At 37.2% G+C, this 18,701-nt stretch overlaps 1 protein-coding gene across 3 annotated transcripts in view; it reads right to left on the bottom strand.

Moving 5' to 3' along the window:
- KIF13B (kinesin family member 13B) overlaps nucleotides 1–18,701 on the bottom strand; it is a 192,676-nt gene that overhangs the window by 161,469 nt on the left and 12,506 nt on the right. For all 3 annotated transcript variants that reach the window (XR_005020172.1, XM_036854067.1, XM_036854068.1), the window contains exon 2: nucleotides 12,910–13,003. Coding sequence is in view for 2 of the 3 variants with exons in the window: in XM_036854067.1 (XP_036709962.1) it covers nucleotides 12,910–13,003 (94 nt within the window). In the remaining variant the exon portion in view is untranslated. The remainder of the gene's footprint in view (nucleotides 1–12,909; nucleotides 13,004–18,701) is intronic.

Below are 18,701 nucleotides of genomic sequence, written 5' to 3'. Positions count from 1 at the left end.
TTCTAAAAAATAATAAAATAAAATCCAACTCCCAGACTCACAAATCACCTTTCCAACTACTAATTGGGGCTAATATGAGAACGGGGAGCTTTGGAGAACAAGCACTAACAGAACAGTTATAATCAATCAAGAGACATTTACAGAGCACCTTCTGCCTGCAAAACACCGTACGAGGCACGAAGAGCAAGAAGTGGTCCCGGATTTCAAGTAACCACAGTCTCAAAGGGGAGGGGGACTCAAAACACATACGATAAAGCTAAACAGTACAAGCATTAGAAAACAGGGAGGGATGAACACATAAAAGATGTCACCCGGGTAGTGACATTTCTTAATTAGTAGAAATAATAAAGGCTCCAAATTCAAAAGACAGACTACAGGAAGTAGCAGCAGGCTTGACGGAAGGTTCCAGAAACCAGTTAGAAGGCTAAATATAAGGCAATTATGGTACTAACTAGGGTAATATCAGAGAGGATAGAAAGGAATGTCAGGATAAAAATATTCACAAGAAAAATCAAGATTTGGCAGCTGACTAAATAAGCATAGTACATCCTCTGTAATAAATTCACTTATTAACCCATCAACACAACGAATGACCCCATTTCTTTAACAACCAAGGAACCAATAAATTAAAAGACATATAACCCAATCACCATGGGTAGACCATATATGGATGCTCTTCAAACTCTGGGGAAAAAACTTCATGAAACAATTGGACATGTGAACACTGACTGAAACTTTGATGCTACTGCATAACTACTGTTAATTTTTAAGGTGTAATAATGGTATTTTGGTTATGTTAAAAATAATAAAGATATATTAAAATACTTGTGGGTAAAATGGGATTTACTTCAAAATAATGTGGGAAAAAGGAAAGAGTTGAAGATGTGGATAGGATGGTATTAGCCATGGGTGAATGGCTTTGAGGGCTGAGCAACAGGCAGCCTATTATACTATTCTGTCTACTTTGGCATATCTTTTAATTCTCCATAACAAAGAGTTTTTTAAAATTAAATGGCAAATACAACTTCTACCTACTCCATGATCTTTTGTAAATTCTACTTGTTTTCCTAAAAGTGGAACAAAAGCATTACTGATCTGTTTCATTTATGGGTCAATACGTGAAGGTAAAGCTTATTATTACTCTTAATTATTACCCATTCTATAGAATTTTTTATTTAATATAAGTATATATAAATTAGGTTTGATAAAAGTGAAACAAAAGTGAAATTCACCATCACACAAGATAGTTCTTTAATGAATTCTAAGGAGGTAGGATAAAGGGCTCCAGAACTCTGCACTATTAACTTGCAAAAGAAATCATTTTTCATTTTCAGCTAAATATCACTCTCATAAGAAAATGCACAATGCTCAAAATTAAACAATAGAATCATTTCAAGTCTGAGCCTGCAAAAATCTAGCCTTACAAAGTCCACAAGAGAATAATTCAACTTCCCTTTCTACTTTTCTGTTTTGCTTTGTTTTTTGTTTTACTAGTATGTTTATAGATACTGTGTGCTAAAAATAATTTCACCACAATTTAATGGAACTAAGGATTAATAAAGATTATCCTAACTTTTAGCTTGGTACTTGGCAAAGGGTTGATGTTCAGCTGCTGAATGGATCAGAAAGATTCCTAAGATATTGTGATACAGCAACTTTTTGGGTGGAATGGTTTCTCATGTCACATTTCCTCATAGAGTACTGCTACCTCCATCTTTTTGTGTGTGTGGGTTTTTGGTTAGTTTTTTTTTGGCCATGCCATGCGGCATGTGGGATCTTAGCTCCCCGACCAGGGATCGAACCTGTACCCCCCCTGCACTGGGAGCTGGGAGCGTGGAGTCTTAACCACTGGACCACCAGGGAAGTCCTGCTACCTCCATCTTTAAAACGTAAGTCTAGATCCTTATTCAACATTTGGTTTATATTAGCAACAACTCCTAAACTGGAGATTGAGACAAAGAGCCCTAAAAAAAAAGTACTGCCAAACAAACAACAAAGACAAATTTTAAAAACATCAATAGTGGGACTTGGTAGTTTTACCTAAACTTTATTCGTAATTAGATATCTTATCTAGTATATCATATGGTATCTGATAATTTTATGGTGAATCCAGAATTCTGGGGAAATTCAAAACATTTAATTCGTATTAGCTATAACTTAATCTAGTTAACTAGCCACACACACACATAACCCTGCATCCTCATTATATCAAATGTTAGTATCCAAGCAGTATTTCAAGCACAGTGATAAAGACTCTCTTTTCCTGAATTAAGAAAAACAGCTTATTCCTTCTTATTGCTGTACCAATAAAAGCATAAACAAGATAGATACATGCCCAATGACAATGCTAAGATTTCATAAATTCTACTAGAACAGCCTAATTTTTGTTCAGACAGGTTTACTAATCAGCTATCAAACAGTTCATTTTAGCAACCTACTAGCTTTTGCTGGTAAAACTTTGAAAAATCTGTATTTATTGCTATTTGATTATGTGCTACTATTAACCATGAAATAACATGAATTCAACCATACATATTTTATTACCTTTTTAGCTTTTAAGAGTCTTCCCGATTCATTTCCCCAGCTACATTCAAAAGCACTAAATGGTTTGTACACTCAATGGCCACAGTACTTTTTAAAAAGACGGGGAGGAATCCTCTTAAATATCAGAGTACATAGGACACTGTTCTCCCCACTTTACTCTGACATAATCAGGGCAGACAGGCTCCCCGAGGAAGAGCCCCTTTATGAAATTAAAACATACCACATACTATTCTCCAGAGGAGTAAATTCTATTTGGGCAGAATTATTAGCCTCACTCAAGTCACTTCACAGCAGAGAGAACAAACAGATCTATTGTATATACCATAATTACACTTTGCATGACTTCCTTCAAGTAAAATCTTTACTTAAAGTAGCATCCATATAGCAGTACAGAAATTTTAAAAGTCATTATCTAATATGACCTAATGATGCCTTCTCCTAACAAGGAATTAGTCTGAAAATGACTTCATATATTTCAAAGCAATTATTGGCATTAGGCCCGCCCCTCAGCAGTATTACACGATACGTTTGCAAGAGAAATGTATGCACATGGGTCAACATCACTTAATTCTGCATCTATCTGATATATATATATATATTTTCTGCATATATTCATTCATCTACCAAGAACAGAGTACTCTGAACCTCCAAACAAGGACCGGATATACTTTGCTCATATTAGAACTCATTAATTACCTAATGATCTTGACTAAGATCTGATGTCTGGTGAACAGTTAGAAGGAATAAAAAGAGTTTTAATGACCTTTCTGACAAGTGCTGGTTAAGATCAACATCTCAGACATTCTTTGCACTAGACTGGCAGTTATAACCCTCACACTATCAATTTATTATTAGGTTAAACATAACCAAACAGGAAGGAGTGGAAAGCCCCATAGTTTTACAAGAAAACAAGAAAAATATCTGCATATTTGTGTCATCTACAGCTAACTCCATCCATGTTGGAGAGTCTCTCCCACATGTACTAAAGAACAGGCCATTTCACAAAATACCACAGAAATCAGTGTTCAGGTTCATTACGATTTTGAAGTCTAACTCTCCAAATGTGTTCTACTTCAGAAAATTCTGGTCTTAAAAATCTTACACTTGGGGAATTCCCTGGTGATCCAGTGGTTGGGACTCAGCGCTTTCATTGCCGTGGGTGCAGGTTCAATCCCTGGTCAGGGAACTGGGATCCCACAGGACACACGGCCAAATAATAAGAGTAATAATAATAATAATAATAATAATAAAATCTTACACTTGGTGGGTCAGGGTAATAAAGAATTATAAGAGAAACTGTAAGTTAGTATATTAACGCTTGTAGTGTTAATTATACACATACACATACACATACATACACACACACACACATACACACAATAGAAAACAGAGGGCTAAAGAAGAAAATGGATTAACTGACCGAGGGATTCTCAGTACAATTTATACTAAGAACTTCTTTCCCTTTCAGGTTTCAGTTCTGTTGTTTAAAGCAGCACCTCTAAACAGGCATAGCTCACTGAACCACAGTCTCTCAGACTTGGAGGTAGAGTAAAACAATTTTCACTGCAACGCTTGTTTGGAATTCACTGCAAACAATAGATGAGAGGGGAAAAAAAGCTTTTTTTTTTATTTTGGTTTTTTAAGAGGAAAAAAGGAGGAACAGCGTATTTGATAAAATATGAACAATTAGCTTTCCGCCCCAACATAAACTTGTGATATTATTTTTGGCTCCTCTTAATATAATTTTTTTTGCCTTTAAAAATCAGGCATTAGGGACTTCCCTGGTGGTGCAGTGGTTAAGAATCCGCCTGCCAATGCAGGGGATGTGGGTTCGATCCCTGCTCCGGGAAGATCCCACATGCCGCGGAGCAACTAAGCCCATGCGCCACAACTACTGAGCCTGAGCTCCAGAGCCCGCGAGCCACAACTACTGAGCCCACATGTCACAATTACTGAAGCCCACGCGCCTAGAGCCCGTGCTCTACAACAAAGATAAGCCACCAAAATGAGAAGCCTGCGCACCGCAACGAAGAGTAGCCCCCGCTCGCCGCAACTAGAGAAAGCCCACACGCAGCAACGAAGACCCAACACAGCCAAAAATAAATAAAATAAATAAATTTATTTTTTTTAAAAATCAGGCATTATACTTTAGTAGTCAATCTTTTTTGAGTCACATATCTCTCTGACCCTTTACTAGAAAAAGGCATTTGTGGACACATAATATTGTGCAAACAATTTCCAAACACACATAGTGAAAATGTAAAGAAATAGAAAGATAAAAAACCAAATTCTGGAAAAGTTGTTAACTGTGGTGGAGAAGAAAGGCATTAAAATTGGAGGCTGTTCACAACAGGCTTTAACTGTATTGGTAATGATTTATTAAACTGAGTGACAGGTGCATAAGTGTTTTATTCTTTAAACCTTTTTATACACTATATTTTTTAAAACTTTGCTCAATTTTTTAAAACCTTACAAGAAGTACCACTTAATAGAAAAGTATACTAGAACCTGAGGTTCCAAATCAGTAGCCAAGAGCTGAATCTGGCCAAGACCTGTTTGGTTTGGACAGCACAGCGTTTTATTTTGTTTTTTAATTGTAATCTGAATGCCTTTGGGCAGGGTGTACACTCTCCAATTAGCCAGAGTCACCACCATTTTCCTTACAGTAAACGAGGGTTCTTTAAAAGCCAAAGAAACTGGAATCCTCATACACTGCTGGTGGAAATGTAAATCGGTGCAGCCGCTTTGGAAAACAGCCTGACAATTCCCCAAAATGTTAAGCACAGAGGTACCATACGACCCAGAAAGCCCACTCCTGGACATCTATCTAAGAGAAACGGAAACATATGTCCACAGAAAGACCTGTATACAGATGTTCAGAGCAGCATTATTCATAATAGCCAAAAAGTGGAAACAACCCAAATATCTATCAACTGATGAATGGATAAACAAAATAGAATATGATGAAATACTATTCCACCATAAAAAGGAATAAGTACTGATAAATGCTATAACACGGATAAACCTCAAAACCATTATGCTAAGTAAGAAGAAGCCAATCACAGAAGACCACAAATTGTATTTCATTTATATGAAATGTCCAGAACAGGCAAATCTCAAGCCTAGAGACAGAACATAGATTAACAGTGTGATAAAGATGTCATAAAATTAGATAATTGTGCTGGTAAATATAACAAAAACCAATGAACTGTTCATTTTAAAGGTGTGAATTATATGATATGCTTATTATATCTCAATAAAGTAGTTTAAAAATAAACCAAAGACATCCATTCAGTCTAACTCTGGCTCCCAAATTGTGGTCTGAGGACTCCTGAGGGTTTCCTAGAGCTTCTCAGTGGGTCTTGAGGTCAAAACTATTTTCATAAAATACTAAGACATTTGCCTTCTTCACTGTGTTGATATTTGCATTGATGGTGCAAAAACAATGGTGGATAAAACTGCTGAGACCTTCGGCACAGTGACACCAAAGTAGATTAGTTACTGATAGTCAATGCATTCTTTATCTCCATACACGCACAGCAAAAACAAACAAACTTTACTCTATGAGTTGTGGGCCAAACTAGTCACTCTTTTTAATAGAACAGCATTTCTCCTAGAAACAACTGTCAGTTCCTATCGGAAAATGCATTCCCACTTCCAAACTCACAGAAACATAACTCTCATAACACAACTGTTTCATAAAGTGGAGGCTGCCACTCTCCATGAGAAATCACACCTCACTCCCTTTGAAAACATTTTAAGTATCTCAATTTTCTAGCCAGAGTGAGCAGCAAAGGCCTGTCTGGTGGGTAGAGGAGGGAATGAGGCAAAAGGCAGAAGATAAAACTTAGCCTAAGAAACTATTTTGTCCTATCATGGTGACAAGCACTAGCGTTAACATTTTATTATAAGATAAAATTTTAATGTTTTAAGACATAATTCAAACAAAAGAAGGCTTAAAGATTTATTTAGCTATTTAAAAAGGGACTGTTCTACATCATGGTATTATTGTAACTAGTGATAAAAGGGACTTAAAGTGCTCCTAAATGTGAAGAATCACACGCTGAGAATTACACTTGTAAAAATCTACTAAGAATAGATAACGAATTAGTCACTTATTAGCCCTAAAAGATGATTTGTAAATATGGTGCTGAAGATTTGGGAAAGCCCATGGACCAGTCTAGAAAACTAAATTGGTTTAGTGCAAAAGGGTAATTCCAAAAAGGCATTTAATGTACTACTAGTACAAGCAGTATGGCTCTGCAAGAGAAAACAAACAGATCAAATCTGTCAATGTGTATCTAGTACTATACATCAAAGAAAAAGACCGGACTGGTGGATACAAGTATTTCAGTCCCTAGGGTGTTTGAGTTGAGCGCTGTGGAATAGAGTCTGTCCTTAATCTTCTCCATATTTAATAAAACGTCCCTCTGTTCTTACCCTATGTTCACAAGCAATGTTTTAACCTGGTTTCACAAGTTGGTTGATACTACGGAGAAGCCCGGATGACAGGGATTAATATTTTGTTCACTGTAAACTTACAATTAAGGGGCTATTTCTCTAACACATGACATGTTAGTCCCTAAGAGCCCCACCAACTTTGGGCAAACTAGATAAAATAAAGTTTCTGACTTTGCAAAGCTGAAATTTTTCTAGAACTAGGTAATTTCTTGATAGGCATGTATACTCAAGTACTGAATATATTTTGGTTTAAAAAAATTTTAGGGGGCTTCCCTGGTGGTGCAGTGGTTAAAAATCCGCCTGCCAATGCAGGGGACACGGGTTCGAGCTCTGGTCCGGGAAGATCCCCCATGCCGCAGAGCAACTAAGCCCATGTGCCACAACTACTGAGCCTGTGCTCTACAGCCCGCGAGCCACAACGACTGAAGCCCGTGTGCCACAAATACTGAAGCCCGTGCGCCTAGAGCCCGTGCTCCACAACAAGAGAAGCCACTGCAATGAGAGGCCCATGCACCGCAACGAAGAGTAGCCCCTGCTCACCGCAACTGGAGAAAGCCCTCACGTAGCAACAAAGACCCAACGCAGTCAAAAATAATAAATAAACAAAACAAATTTTTTAAAAAATTTTACTTCCTTTATGAAGTTATAGCTCACAAACATACCATGGACTACAACTTGAATACAGGCCATAATAACAGTAACAGTAAGAGTCAAAGTAATAGCTAACTTTCATATAAGGTTAACTGTACACCAGGCACTGCCACTTTACATATTTTAACTCACTTAATCCTCATAACAACCTATAGGCAGGTACTATTATAATCTCCACTTTACTGAGGCAGAGGACAATTACGTAACTTGCTCCACATCACACATGTTAAGTAGCAGAGCTGAGATTCAGTCCAGGATGTCTGACTCCAAAGTCAGCATTTCTTAATCTCTTGTTAGCTATGTACAATCGATTTTCTGAATTTTAAGCATCTTATTTGTCAAAACAGTTTTGAAATTCCACATACATAGCACAGCAAAAATGTTTCCCAAATTCCCATGATTAAGCTGTTGAGCTGAAAGTGGTCTACGTCCTCATTTAACCATGACTTTTATTAGCTTTAATAAGCATAAACATCAAACCATGAAATTTTCAGAAGTTAATGCAAAATTAATCAGAAAAATATACAAACTACTGTTATAAAATGTATATATGTTCACTTTCAAAGTATACTAACTTAGGTTGTAAGTATACATACAAAACTAGTCAAAGTTTTAGATTAATAGGATTGGATACTATTCTAAAAACAAGGATATTGTAGCTTTTAAAGGAAAAACATTAATTTGAGCCTTTCTGACTAGTGATTTAGACTGACCAAATCACTTTTTTTAATGTTAGTTTTGAATCCCTGGCTCTCTGCTATTGGGTTGGCCAAAAGGTTCGTTCGGTTTTTTCCGTAAGATGGCTCTAGTAGCACTTAGTTGTCTTTAACTTCATTTGAAACAATTTTGTTAGACTGTATTGTGACAGCTGTCATATCAGTGTGCATTTAAAAAAAGACATTAAAATTGGTGAATTTTTGTGTAGCCATTTTAATATTGAAGATGGAAGGAAAACAGGAACATTTTTGGCATATTATACTTTATTATTTCAAAAAAGGTAAAAACACAACTGAAATGCCAAAAAAGATTTGTGCAGTGAATGGAGAAGGTGCTGTGACTGATCAAACATGTCAAAAGTGGTTTGCGAGGATTCGTGCTGGCGAATCCTTGCTGGACGATGCTCTGTGGTCGGGTAGACCAGTTGAAGTTGACAGCGATCAAATTGAGACATTAATTGAGAACAATCAGCGTTATACCATGCGGGAGATAGCCGACATACTCAAAATATCCAAATCAAGCGTTGAAAATCATTCGCACCATCTTGGTTACGTTAATTGCTTTGATGTTTGGGTTCCACGTAAGTTAAGCAAGAAAAACCTTCTTGACCATATTTCCACATGCGATTCTCTACTTAAACGTACTGAAAACGTTCCGTTTTTAAAACAAATTGTGACGGGCAATGAAAGTAGATACTGTACAATAATGTGGAATGGAAGAGATTGTGGGACAAGCGAAATGAACCACCACCAACCACACCAAAGGCTGGTCTTCGTCCAAAGAAGGTTATGTTGTGTATATGATGGGATTGGAAGGGAGTCCTCTATTATGAGCTCCTTCCGGAAAACCAAACGATTAATTCCAGCAAGTACGGCTTCCAAGTAGACCAACTGAAAGCAGCACTCAATGAAAAACGTCCGGAATTAGTCAACAGAAAACACGTAATCTTCCATCAGGATAATGCAAGACTGCATGTTTCTTTGATGACCAGGCAAAAACTGTTACAGCTTGTCTGGGAAGTTCTGATTCATCCACCGTATTCACCAGACATTGCATCCTCGGATTTCCATTTATTTCGGTCTTCACAAAATTCTCTTAACGGGAAAAATGTCAATTCCCTGAAGGACTGTAAAAGGCACCTTGAACAGTTCTTTGCTCAAAAAGATAAAAAGTTTTGGGAAGATGGAAATATGAAGTTGCCTGAAAAATGGCAGAAGGTAGTGGAACAAAAGGGTGACTACATTGTTCAATAAGGTTCTTGGTGAAAATGAAAAATACGTCTTTTATTTTTACTTAAAAACTAAAGGCACTTTTTGGCCAACCCAATACAAGCATACCTCCTATAAAACCATAACTTGTATGGATTAGTCATTCTACAAACTAGATGGTAATTAACCTTAACTTTGTAATTTGTGCTTTCCCTCCTATATTTTTCTTTTAATGGAGTCAACATATACCACTGAACTGCTACATCCCAAAATTTCTGTTTTCCCTTTTCACCTTGATATTATATTAAAAGAAAAAGTGCTTCTCATGAGGTGGTCTTTTGTCATACTAGTAATGTTCTTGTTTTTAATCTGGGTGCCAGTTATAGGACTGTTCAACTTATGAAAATTCATCAAGCTATATGTACTTTTCTGTATGTATAGTATGTACTTCAATAAAGAGTTGTTTTTTAAGAAGCTGTGCTTCCTAACTTTACTTCACCAAAAGCCATTACATACCAACCTTATTGACAGTTGTCATTTCTAAAAGTTTTTTTTTAATCAGACAGTACTCTATAGCACTGAGTTAATATTCAATCTCTATTTTCAGCACACATAAAAAAAGAGTCATCCAAGATACTCTATGGAACCAAAAAGTGCTATTTAATTCTTTCACAAATCCCTAAGATTTAAAGGTCTCTAAAGGAAAGAAAACATTTTTTTAAAAAGCTTCTATGTGCTCATTTTATTCTCACAATTACCTCATCAGGGAGACGTTACACACTTGTGGATGGAGCCACAACGATACCTCCCCCACCCCAGATGCTTTCCTGATGTGACACTAACTCTCCTCCACTCAAAGACGGATGGGTCTATGTTTCCTCTTCTTGAAACTGTGTAGAGCTTTATACCAGCCTTGAGCAAGAAAATGTGACAGAAATGACGCTGTGTGACTTCCAAGGTTAGAATACCAAAGGCGATACTTCTTCCACCTGGCTTTCTCGTGCTCTCAGGACGCTTGCCTTTGGAACCTGCCAGCAGGCTGTGAGTAGGCGTTCTGCCCGCAGCCCCAGAGACATCTCCAGCCAACAGGTGGCATCAACTGCCAGACCCAGGTGAGCCTTCGAGTCTCCCCGGCAGGCCCCAGACAGCATGGCACAGAGCAAGCCATTCCCGTTGAGCCCTGTCTGCATTCCTGACCCACAAAAACCAGGAAATAATACATGATTATTGTCGTTTTAAACCACTAAGCTTTTGAGGTAATTTGTTACACGGCAAGAGAAAATGAAAACACTTTACAAATAAAAAAACACAGGTAGATAACCATGCCAGCAAGTGGCAGAGCCAGAATTTGAATCCCTCAGTCTGTATAAAAAGCCCACATTCTTTCTACCAGAGGGTATTGCCTCCAAGTTTGTTCAGAGTCGCCCACATTGCCAAAGAAAGCCATAGCCTTCAGACTGGAAGCTCTAAGAGCAATAAACAGCCCCCAAATTAATGTTTTCAATTAACACTCAGGACAATAGGTCATTCAGTTAGTAGGCTCAAAATCCCAGCTCCTTTCTTGACACATCTATACCCTTCCCACCCTAATAATGGCATACCCCAGAGATGCTTAAGAAATATCTCTACATCAATAACAATAAACCTGAACATTTACAGAACACTTTACAAAGCACTTTAACAATCACTAATTTGATCTCATAGAGGTGTGAGACAGGTAGGGCAGGTATCATACAGATAAGGCTCAAAAAAGTTAAAAATATATACTCCAAAAAAAAATTTTTTTTAAATCAACTATACTCCAATAAAAATTAATTTTAAAAAAAGTTAAAAATAACTAACTACAATAACATAAGTAGGGATTCTATTTCAGATTTTCTGACTCCAAGGCCAGTGCTCTTTTCAGTGCAATTCAACTTGAAAGAACCTTTATGGAGTACCTTCCGGGTATATTTCCATATACAGCACTGCTCTACAAGTACTCTGAAGCACCTACTTTGTGCAAAGCATCATGGCGGGCACCATGTGTTCTCCACTTCCAGGTTCGGCACAAAAACATCTCTGATAGAGCTGATCTCTACAAACAGCCAGTCTTTCCCCACTCTGACCTAGTCTCTACACTGCCATCCAACAGCTCTTCCGAATCCACCTCCTTAATCACAATAACTTAAAAACTGTCAAAGATGACATCCTACCCATAAAAATACAGGCCAAATCTCATCTGCTTTCAAGGTCTTCTGTAAACTGACTCCAACTTACGTGATTAAATTAATTTTCCCGAACTTGCTGAGAAAAACCAAATTAATCTCTTCCTTCCTCCCCACATTCACTTTCTTTACAACTTCTTGCCCTCTCTTTTGTTCATACTATCACCCAAATCCAGAACTGATGCTCAAGTATTCATCCCCAACCCCTGACAAAGAGTCCCTTCCCTCCAAGACCTTAAAATCTACTGTTAAGCTACAATTAATAATTCAAAACAATATATAATAATTAAATTAGGTAGTACAGATTATAGCTCATGGGGCCTTAAAAGAGAGGAATCACTAAGGGCTGCAAGAATGTCTTCAGGAAGATAAGAGCACTTGAAATGAGCTCTAAGTGACAGATAGGATGAGAATTGGCAGAAGTAAAAACAACACACACCGAGGAACAACCTAAAAGCCTTCCCTTTTACCCGACTTCTTCCCGTTCACATCTTACCTAAGCCTCCAGCCAGTACCATCTCCTCAAGAAGCCTTCCTCAGTTACTTCACAATCTAACCGACGCTCTCTTCTCGGAGCTTCCAATACCATTACTGCCTACAACACGCATTCTGGCACTCAGTCATTCCATATTACAGACCTCGTCTATCTGGCAGCAATATGTCTCCACATAGTAAGCATTCAATACTTGTTCAACGGGCTTCCCTGGTGGCGCAGTGGTTGAGAATCTGCCTGCTAATGCAGGGGACACAGGTTCGAGCCCTGGTCTGGGAAGATCCCACGTGCCGCGGAGCAACTAGGCCCGTGAGCCACAACTACTGAGCCTGCGCGTCTGGAGCCTGTGCTCCGCAACAAGAGAGGCCACGATAGCGAGAGGCCCGTGCACCGCGATGAAGAGTGGCCCCCGCTTGCCGCAACTAGAGAAAGCCCTCGCACAGAAACAAAGACCCAACAAGAAATAAATAAATAAATAAATAAATAAATAAATAAATAAATGTATGTATGTATGTATGTATGTATGTAAGTCCAAAAAAAAAAAATTTGTTCAACTCTCAGTTCAGCAGCCATCGTTGCTTTCCACCATTTAAAAATCCATTGATCGCAACACTGGTTCTTAACTTACCGGGCATCTCCTTTGGAAACATTGGTATTTACAGGACTGAGAATAACCTTGTTTGCATCTACATCCACCACACATCTGGTATGCAAGTCAATTTCTGCAGATTAAAAAAAAGAAAAAAAATTAGTCGTTTTTCAATAATTTATGTCAGTAAAAGCTTTTGACAAAAAATCCAACACTCCTTCATGATAAAAACACTCAACAAACTAGAAATAGAAGGGAACTTCCTCAACCTGATAAAGGGCATCTAAAAAACCTGCAGCTAACATCACGCTGAACAGTAAAAGGCTGAACGGCTTACCCTCTGGCATCAGAAATAAGACAAGGATGTCTACTACTGCAACTTCTGTTCAAAATTGGACTAGAATTTCTGGTCAGGGCAGTTAGGCAAGAAAAACTAATAAAAGGCATCCAGATTGGAAAGAAAAAATAAAGCTACCTTTATTTGCACATTATATGATCTTATATATAGAAAATCTTAAAGAATCCACTAAAAACTACTAGAACAAACAACTTCTGCAAAGTTGTAGGATACAAGATCAATATACAAGAATCAGTTGTGTTTCTATACACCAGCAATGAAAAATCCAGAAATGAAGTTAATAAAACAATTTCATTTATAATAGCATCAAAAAGATTCAAATACTTAGGTATAAATTTAAAAGAAGTGCAAAATATATACACTGAAAATTCTAAGACATTGTTGAAAGAAATTAAACATTTAAACAAATAGAAAAACAACTTATGTTCATGAATTGAAAGACTTAATTCTATTAGGATAGCAATACTCCCCCAATTGGTCTATAAATATTCAAGGCAATCCCTATTAAAATCCAAGTTAACTTTTTTTCAAAAGTTAACAAGCTGATCATAAAATCTATATGGAAATACACAAGACCTAGAACAGCCAAAAAAATCTTGAAGAACAAAATACAAAGACAACAACTCAACAATTTCAAACTTACTAAACAACTACAGTAATTGTGGTACTAATATAAGGATAGAAGGATAGACGTATAGATCAATGGAACAGACAGTGCAGAATTATACTCTCATATTTATGGCCAAATGATTTTGAAGACAGTGCCAAGAAATTCAATGGAGAAAGTATAGGCTTTTCAACAAATAGTGCTGGGACAACCTCATCAAAATGAAAAATTTTGTTCTTCAAAGGACACCATCAAGAGAGTAAAAAGACAATCCACACCAAAAAACAAACAACCCAATCAAAAAATGGGCAGAAGAACTAAATAGACATTTCTCCAAAGAAGACATACAGATGGCCAAGAGGCACATGAAAAGATGCTCAACATTGCTAATTATTAGAGGAATGCAAATCAAAACTACAATGAGATATTACCTCACACCAGTCAAAACGGCCATCATCAAAAAACCTACAAACGTGCTGGAGAGGGTGTGGAGAAAAGGGAACCCTCTTACATTGTTGGTGGGAATGTAAATTGATACAGCCACTATGGACAGCAGTATGGAGGTTCCTTAAAAAAACTAAAAATAGGAGACTTCCTGACGGTCCAGTGGTTAAGACTCCGTGCTTCCACTGCAGGGGGCGCGGGTTTGATCCCTGGTCAGGGAACTAAGATCCCACATGCCATGCAGTCAAAAAAAGAAAAAATAAGCAAAAACTAAAAATAGAGCTACCATATGATCCAGCAATCCCACTCCTGGGCATATATCTGGAGAAAAACGTGGTTCGAAAGGATACATGCACCCCAATGTTCACTGCAGCACTGTTTACAACAGCCAAGATATGGAAGCAACCTAAATGTCCATCAACAGATGAATGGATAAAGAAGATGTGGTACATATATACACTGGAACATTACTCAGCCATTAAAAAGAATGAAATAATGCCATTTGCAGCAACATGGATGGAGTTGGAGATTATCATACTAAGTGAAGCCAGACAGAAAAAGACAAATAGCATATGATATCTCTTATATGCAGAATCTAAAAAAAAAAATGATACAAATGAACTTGTCTACAAAACAGAAACAGACTCACAGACTTAAGAGAATGAATTTATGGTTACCAGGGGGAAGGGTTGGGGGGAGGGATAGGTTAGGAGTTTGGGATTGACAAGTACAAACTGCTGTATTTAAATCAAATAACCAACAAGAACCTACTGTAAAAAAATAAATAATTTTTTTAAAAAGAGAAAAAAAAGAATTCTTGGGAAAAAAACAATCCACAAAATTGACAAAATATTTGTGAATCATATATCGAATAAGGAACTTGCATCAGAAAATATAAAGAACTCCTACAACTCAATAATTTTTAAAAATTCAATTTTAAAATGGGCAAAGAACTTGAACAGACATCTCTCCAAAAAAGATATAGAAATGGCCAATGAGCACAAGAAAAGATGCTCAACATCATTAGACAATGGGGAAATGCAAATCAAAACCACAATGAGGTACCACTTCACACCCACTAGCATAACTCTAACCAAAAAGATAACAACTTAAACTAATATAATGTTGTAAGTCAATTATATTTCAATTAAAAAAGAAAAAATAATAAAGTATAAATTGGATCATGTCAAAAAAAAAAGGTAAGTATAGGTGAGGACATGGAAAAATTGGAACCTTCATACATTACTGGTGGGAAAGTAAAATGGTGCAGTCACTTTGGAAAACAGTCTGGCAGTTCTTCAATGGTTAAACACAGAATTAGTACATGACCCAGAAATTCCCACTCCTAGGCATACACCCAAGAGAAACCTATGTTCATACAAAAGTTTATACATGAATGTTCATAGTAGTATTATTTGGCTACTCATAATATCTAAAAAGTGGAAACAACCCAAATGTCCATCAACTAATGAATGGATAAATGTGGTATATCCATAAAATGGAACACTATTTGGCAATTAAAAGGAATAAGGTACTGACACATACTAACATAGATGAAGCTTGTGCTAAGTAAAAGAAGCCAGTACAAAGGACCACATATTGTATGACTTTACTTACTCCTAATGTTCTGAACAGGCAAACAGAGACAGAAAATAGACTAGTTATTGCCCAGAGCTGAGAAGTGACTGCTAGTGGGTATAGGTTTCTATTGGGGGTGATGAAGATGTACTAAAATTGTGCTGATTGTTTTCACAACTGCATGAGCACAATAAAACAACTGAATTGGGGGCTTCCCTGGCGGCGCAGTGGTTAAGAATCCGCCCGCCAATGCAGGAGACACGGGTTCGAGCCCAGGTCCGGGAAGATCCCACATGCCGTGGAGCAACTAAGCCCGTGCGCCACAACTACTGAGCCTGTGCTCTAGAGCCCGCGAGCCGCAACTACTGAGCTCGTGTGCCACAACTACTGCAGCCTGCGAGCCTAAAGCCCGTGCTCCGCAACAAGAGAAGCCACTGCAACGAGAAGCCCATACACTGCAACAAAGAGTAGCCCCTGCTCCCGCAACTAGAGAAAGCCCACATGCAGCAACGAAGACCCAACACAGCCAATAAATAAATAAATTTATTTTTTTAAAAAGTTTAAAAAATAAAAAACCACTGAATTGGTTGAATTATATTATACGTGAACTATATCTCAATAAAGAGAAACATGGCCACATCATGTTTATGTTCTTATATTCTTCAAAATTTCTGACCCAAAGTATGAAACTGTTTCTCTTTGCCTTATCTCTATTACCCAAAGATATGCTCTAAGGAAAGAAACTGCACTACACTGGAGCCATTTTGTATTTCCCTAAGAACCTTGGCCAAATGTCAATGTCAAACTCATTATAACTTTAGAGCATCTGCACTGCCAGGAAAGATGATTTCTATTTTGTTTCCTTTAACTTATATAATTGAGACAAATGCAAACAAAAACAAAAATTTCCCTCCCCGTGCCTACCACAACTCAACCTTTCTCACATCAGTTATTCTACATTTGTTCTCAAAGATATAATCTAGAAGTACCAAAAATTTAGTAGTCTTTCTTTTAGCCAATACATTTTTCAGGCAAAGAGAAACTGAAAACATCAGAGATATGTTTTACCCAGGTGTGGAAGACTAACCTGGAAAGGCAGATGTTTCACTGTGGTCAACTAGTATGAAAGCCTATTTCTAATACTTCGTGTTTAAATCCACTCTATACTACCACAGAAATGCTGCAAGAAAGCCTCGGTCACAATGCAAAAACTTTTCAAACATGCATTTTTACTTCTTTCTTTCCTTAGGCCCAGAGCTCAAGAAAGTTTGCAATCATTGTACTTTGTTAATACTACCCCTTAATGACCTCTAACCATATTGTATTGGCTGACCCTGTGCAGAGTCAAATCTATATTGTACACAAATGCTTTATCAAGGCTCCAGAAACTGTACTGACTCAGAATCTCCATCTCACCACCCACCACAAAGTTAGATATTAGTTTCTTGCAAGAACGTTAGGTCTGTGCAAAGGAGCTGCATGTACAGTTCTGCACGCAGAAGTACTCAGCTAGAATGCACGCCTGCAAAGCTGTAGATCAAATATCTCCCCCGCCCCCACTAGAGTTTTGCCTTCATTTCAGATGATCTGGAATTGAAAAAGGATTCAAACATTTTCTTTCAATATTTTGTAGGCTTTTTCCCTATACTCTTCACAGCTCCTCCATCCTGCCCCTCATGACTTCATTAGACACACTAATAGTTTGAAAGCATTAAATGGCATGATTAAGGAACCAATCCCTGGAAAATCCTATATAATTCAAAGAATCACCTAATAACTAATATATCTAACCTAAACTCATTTTGTCCTAAAGAGTACAACACTTAACAAATGTCCCTACATTTAACACCCAGTGGAGGTGGCCTTCAAAATATAAACAACTATCTTCACTTCTTTATTAGCTCAGTTTTTATTACCAAACAAAATTCCCACCCCAACGCTGTTAAAAGAAGGCTTTTCACAAGACTGTTTAGAATATGGGTGGAACATCTAGGACACACACTCAAGCAAATAAGAGCAGTGAGATTTGAGGAGAGTCTAAGGGTCAGATATATGAAAAGCATTTTATCACCAAATGCCACCAATGCTTGAATGAAATTATACTGCTACAAAATTCTAAATATGACACTTTCTCCATGGAAAACTTCTTGCTCTATACTGCTTAGAAAGCAAAGCTGTGATTAAATATTAATTGATTAAATAGCAATACCAAATTTAGGCCTTAAATTTAAGGCAAATTTTAAAAAGAAAAAAAAAAAATTTTAACACCTACCAAAAATCCAAAACATAAACATCTTCCTCTTAGTTTGGAACAATACTTAGATTAAAAAGATAAAGACCCAGCTGCTATGCACTACCTTTACAAAAATAGCATTAAAGTACACCCATGTTGATAGCAGTATTCACAATAGCTAAAAGGTGGAAGCAACCCAACTTTCCATCAGTGGATGAACGGATAAACAGAATGTGGTATATATATTCAATGGAAGATTATTCAACCTTAAAAAAAGAATGAAATTCTGCTAAAACATGGATGAACCTTGAAGACATTATGCTAAGTAAAATGAACCAGTCCCAAAGGATAAGTTTTGTAGGATTCCACTTATATGAGACACCTAGAGTAGTCAAACTCATAGAGATAAAAAGTATAATGGTAGCTGCCAGGGGCTGGGTTAAAGGAGTTAGTATCTCATAGGCATGGAGTTTCAGTTCTGCAACATAAAAAAGTTCTAGAGATGGATGGTGGTGATGGTTGTACAACAATGTGAACGTACCTAATGCCACTGAACTGTACCCTTAAAAATGGTTTAAGATGGTAAATTTTATGTTATATCTATCTTACCA

This window comes from Balaenoptera musculus, chromosome 6 (genome assembly GCF_009873245.2).
Source record: "Balaenoptera musculus isolate JJ_BM4_2016_0621 chromosome 6, mBalMus1.pri.v3, whole genome shotgun sequence".
NCBI classification, from domain to species: domain Eukaryota; kingdom Metazoa; phylum Chordata; class Mammalia; order Artiodactyla; family Balaenopteridae; genus Balaenoptera; species Balaenoptera musculus.
This window is presented reverse-complemented; position numbering and strand designations above follow the sequence as displayed.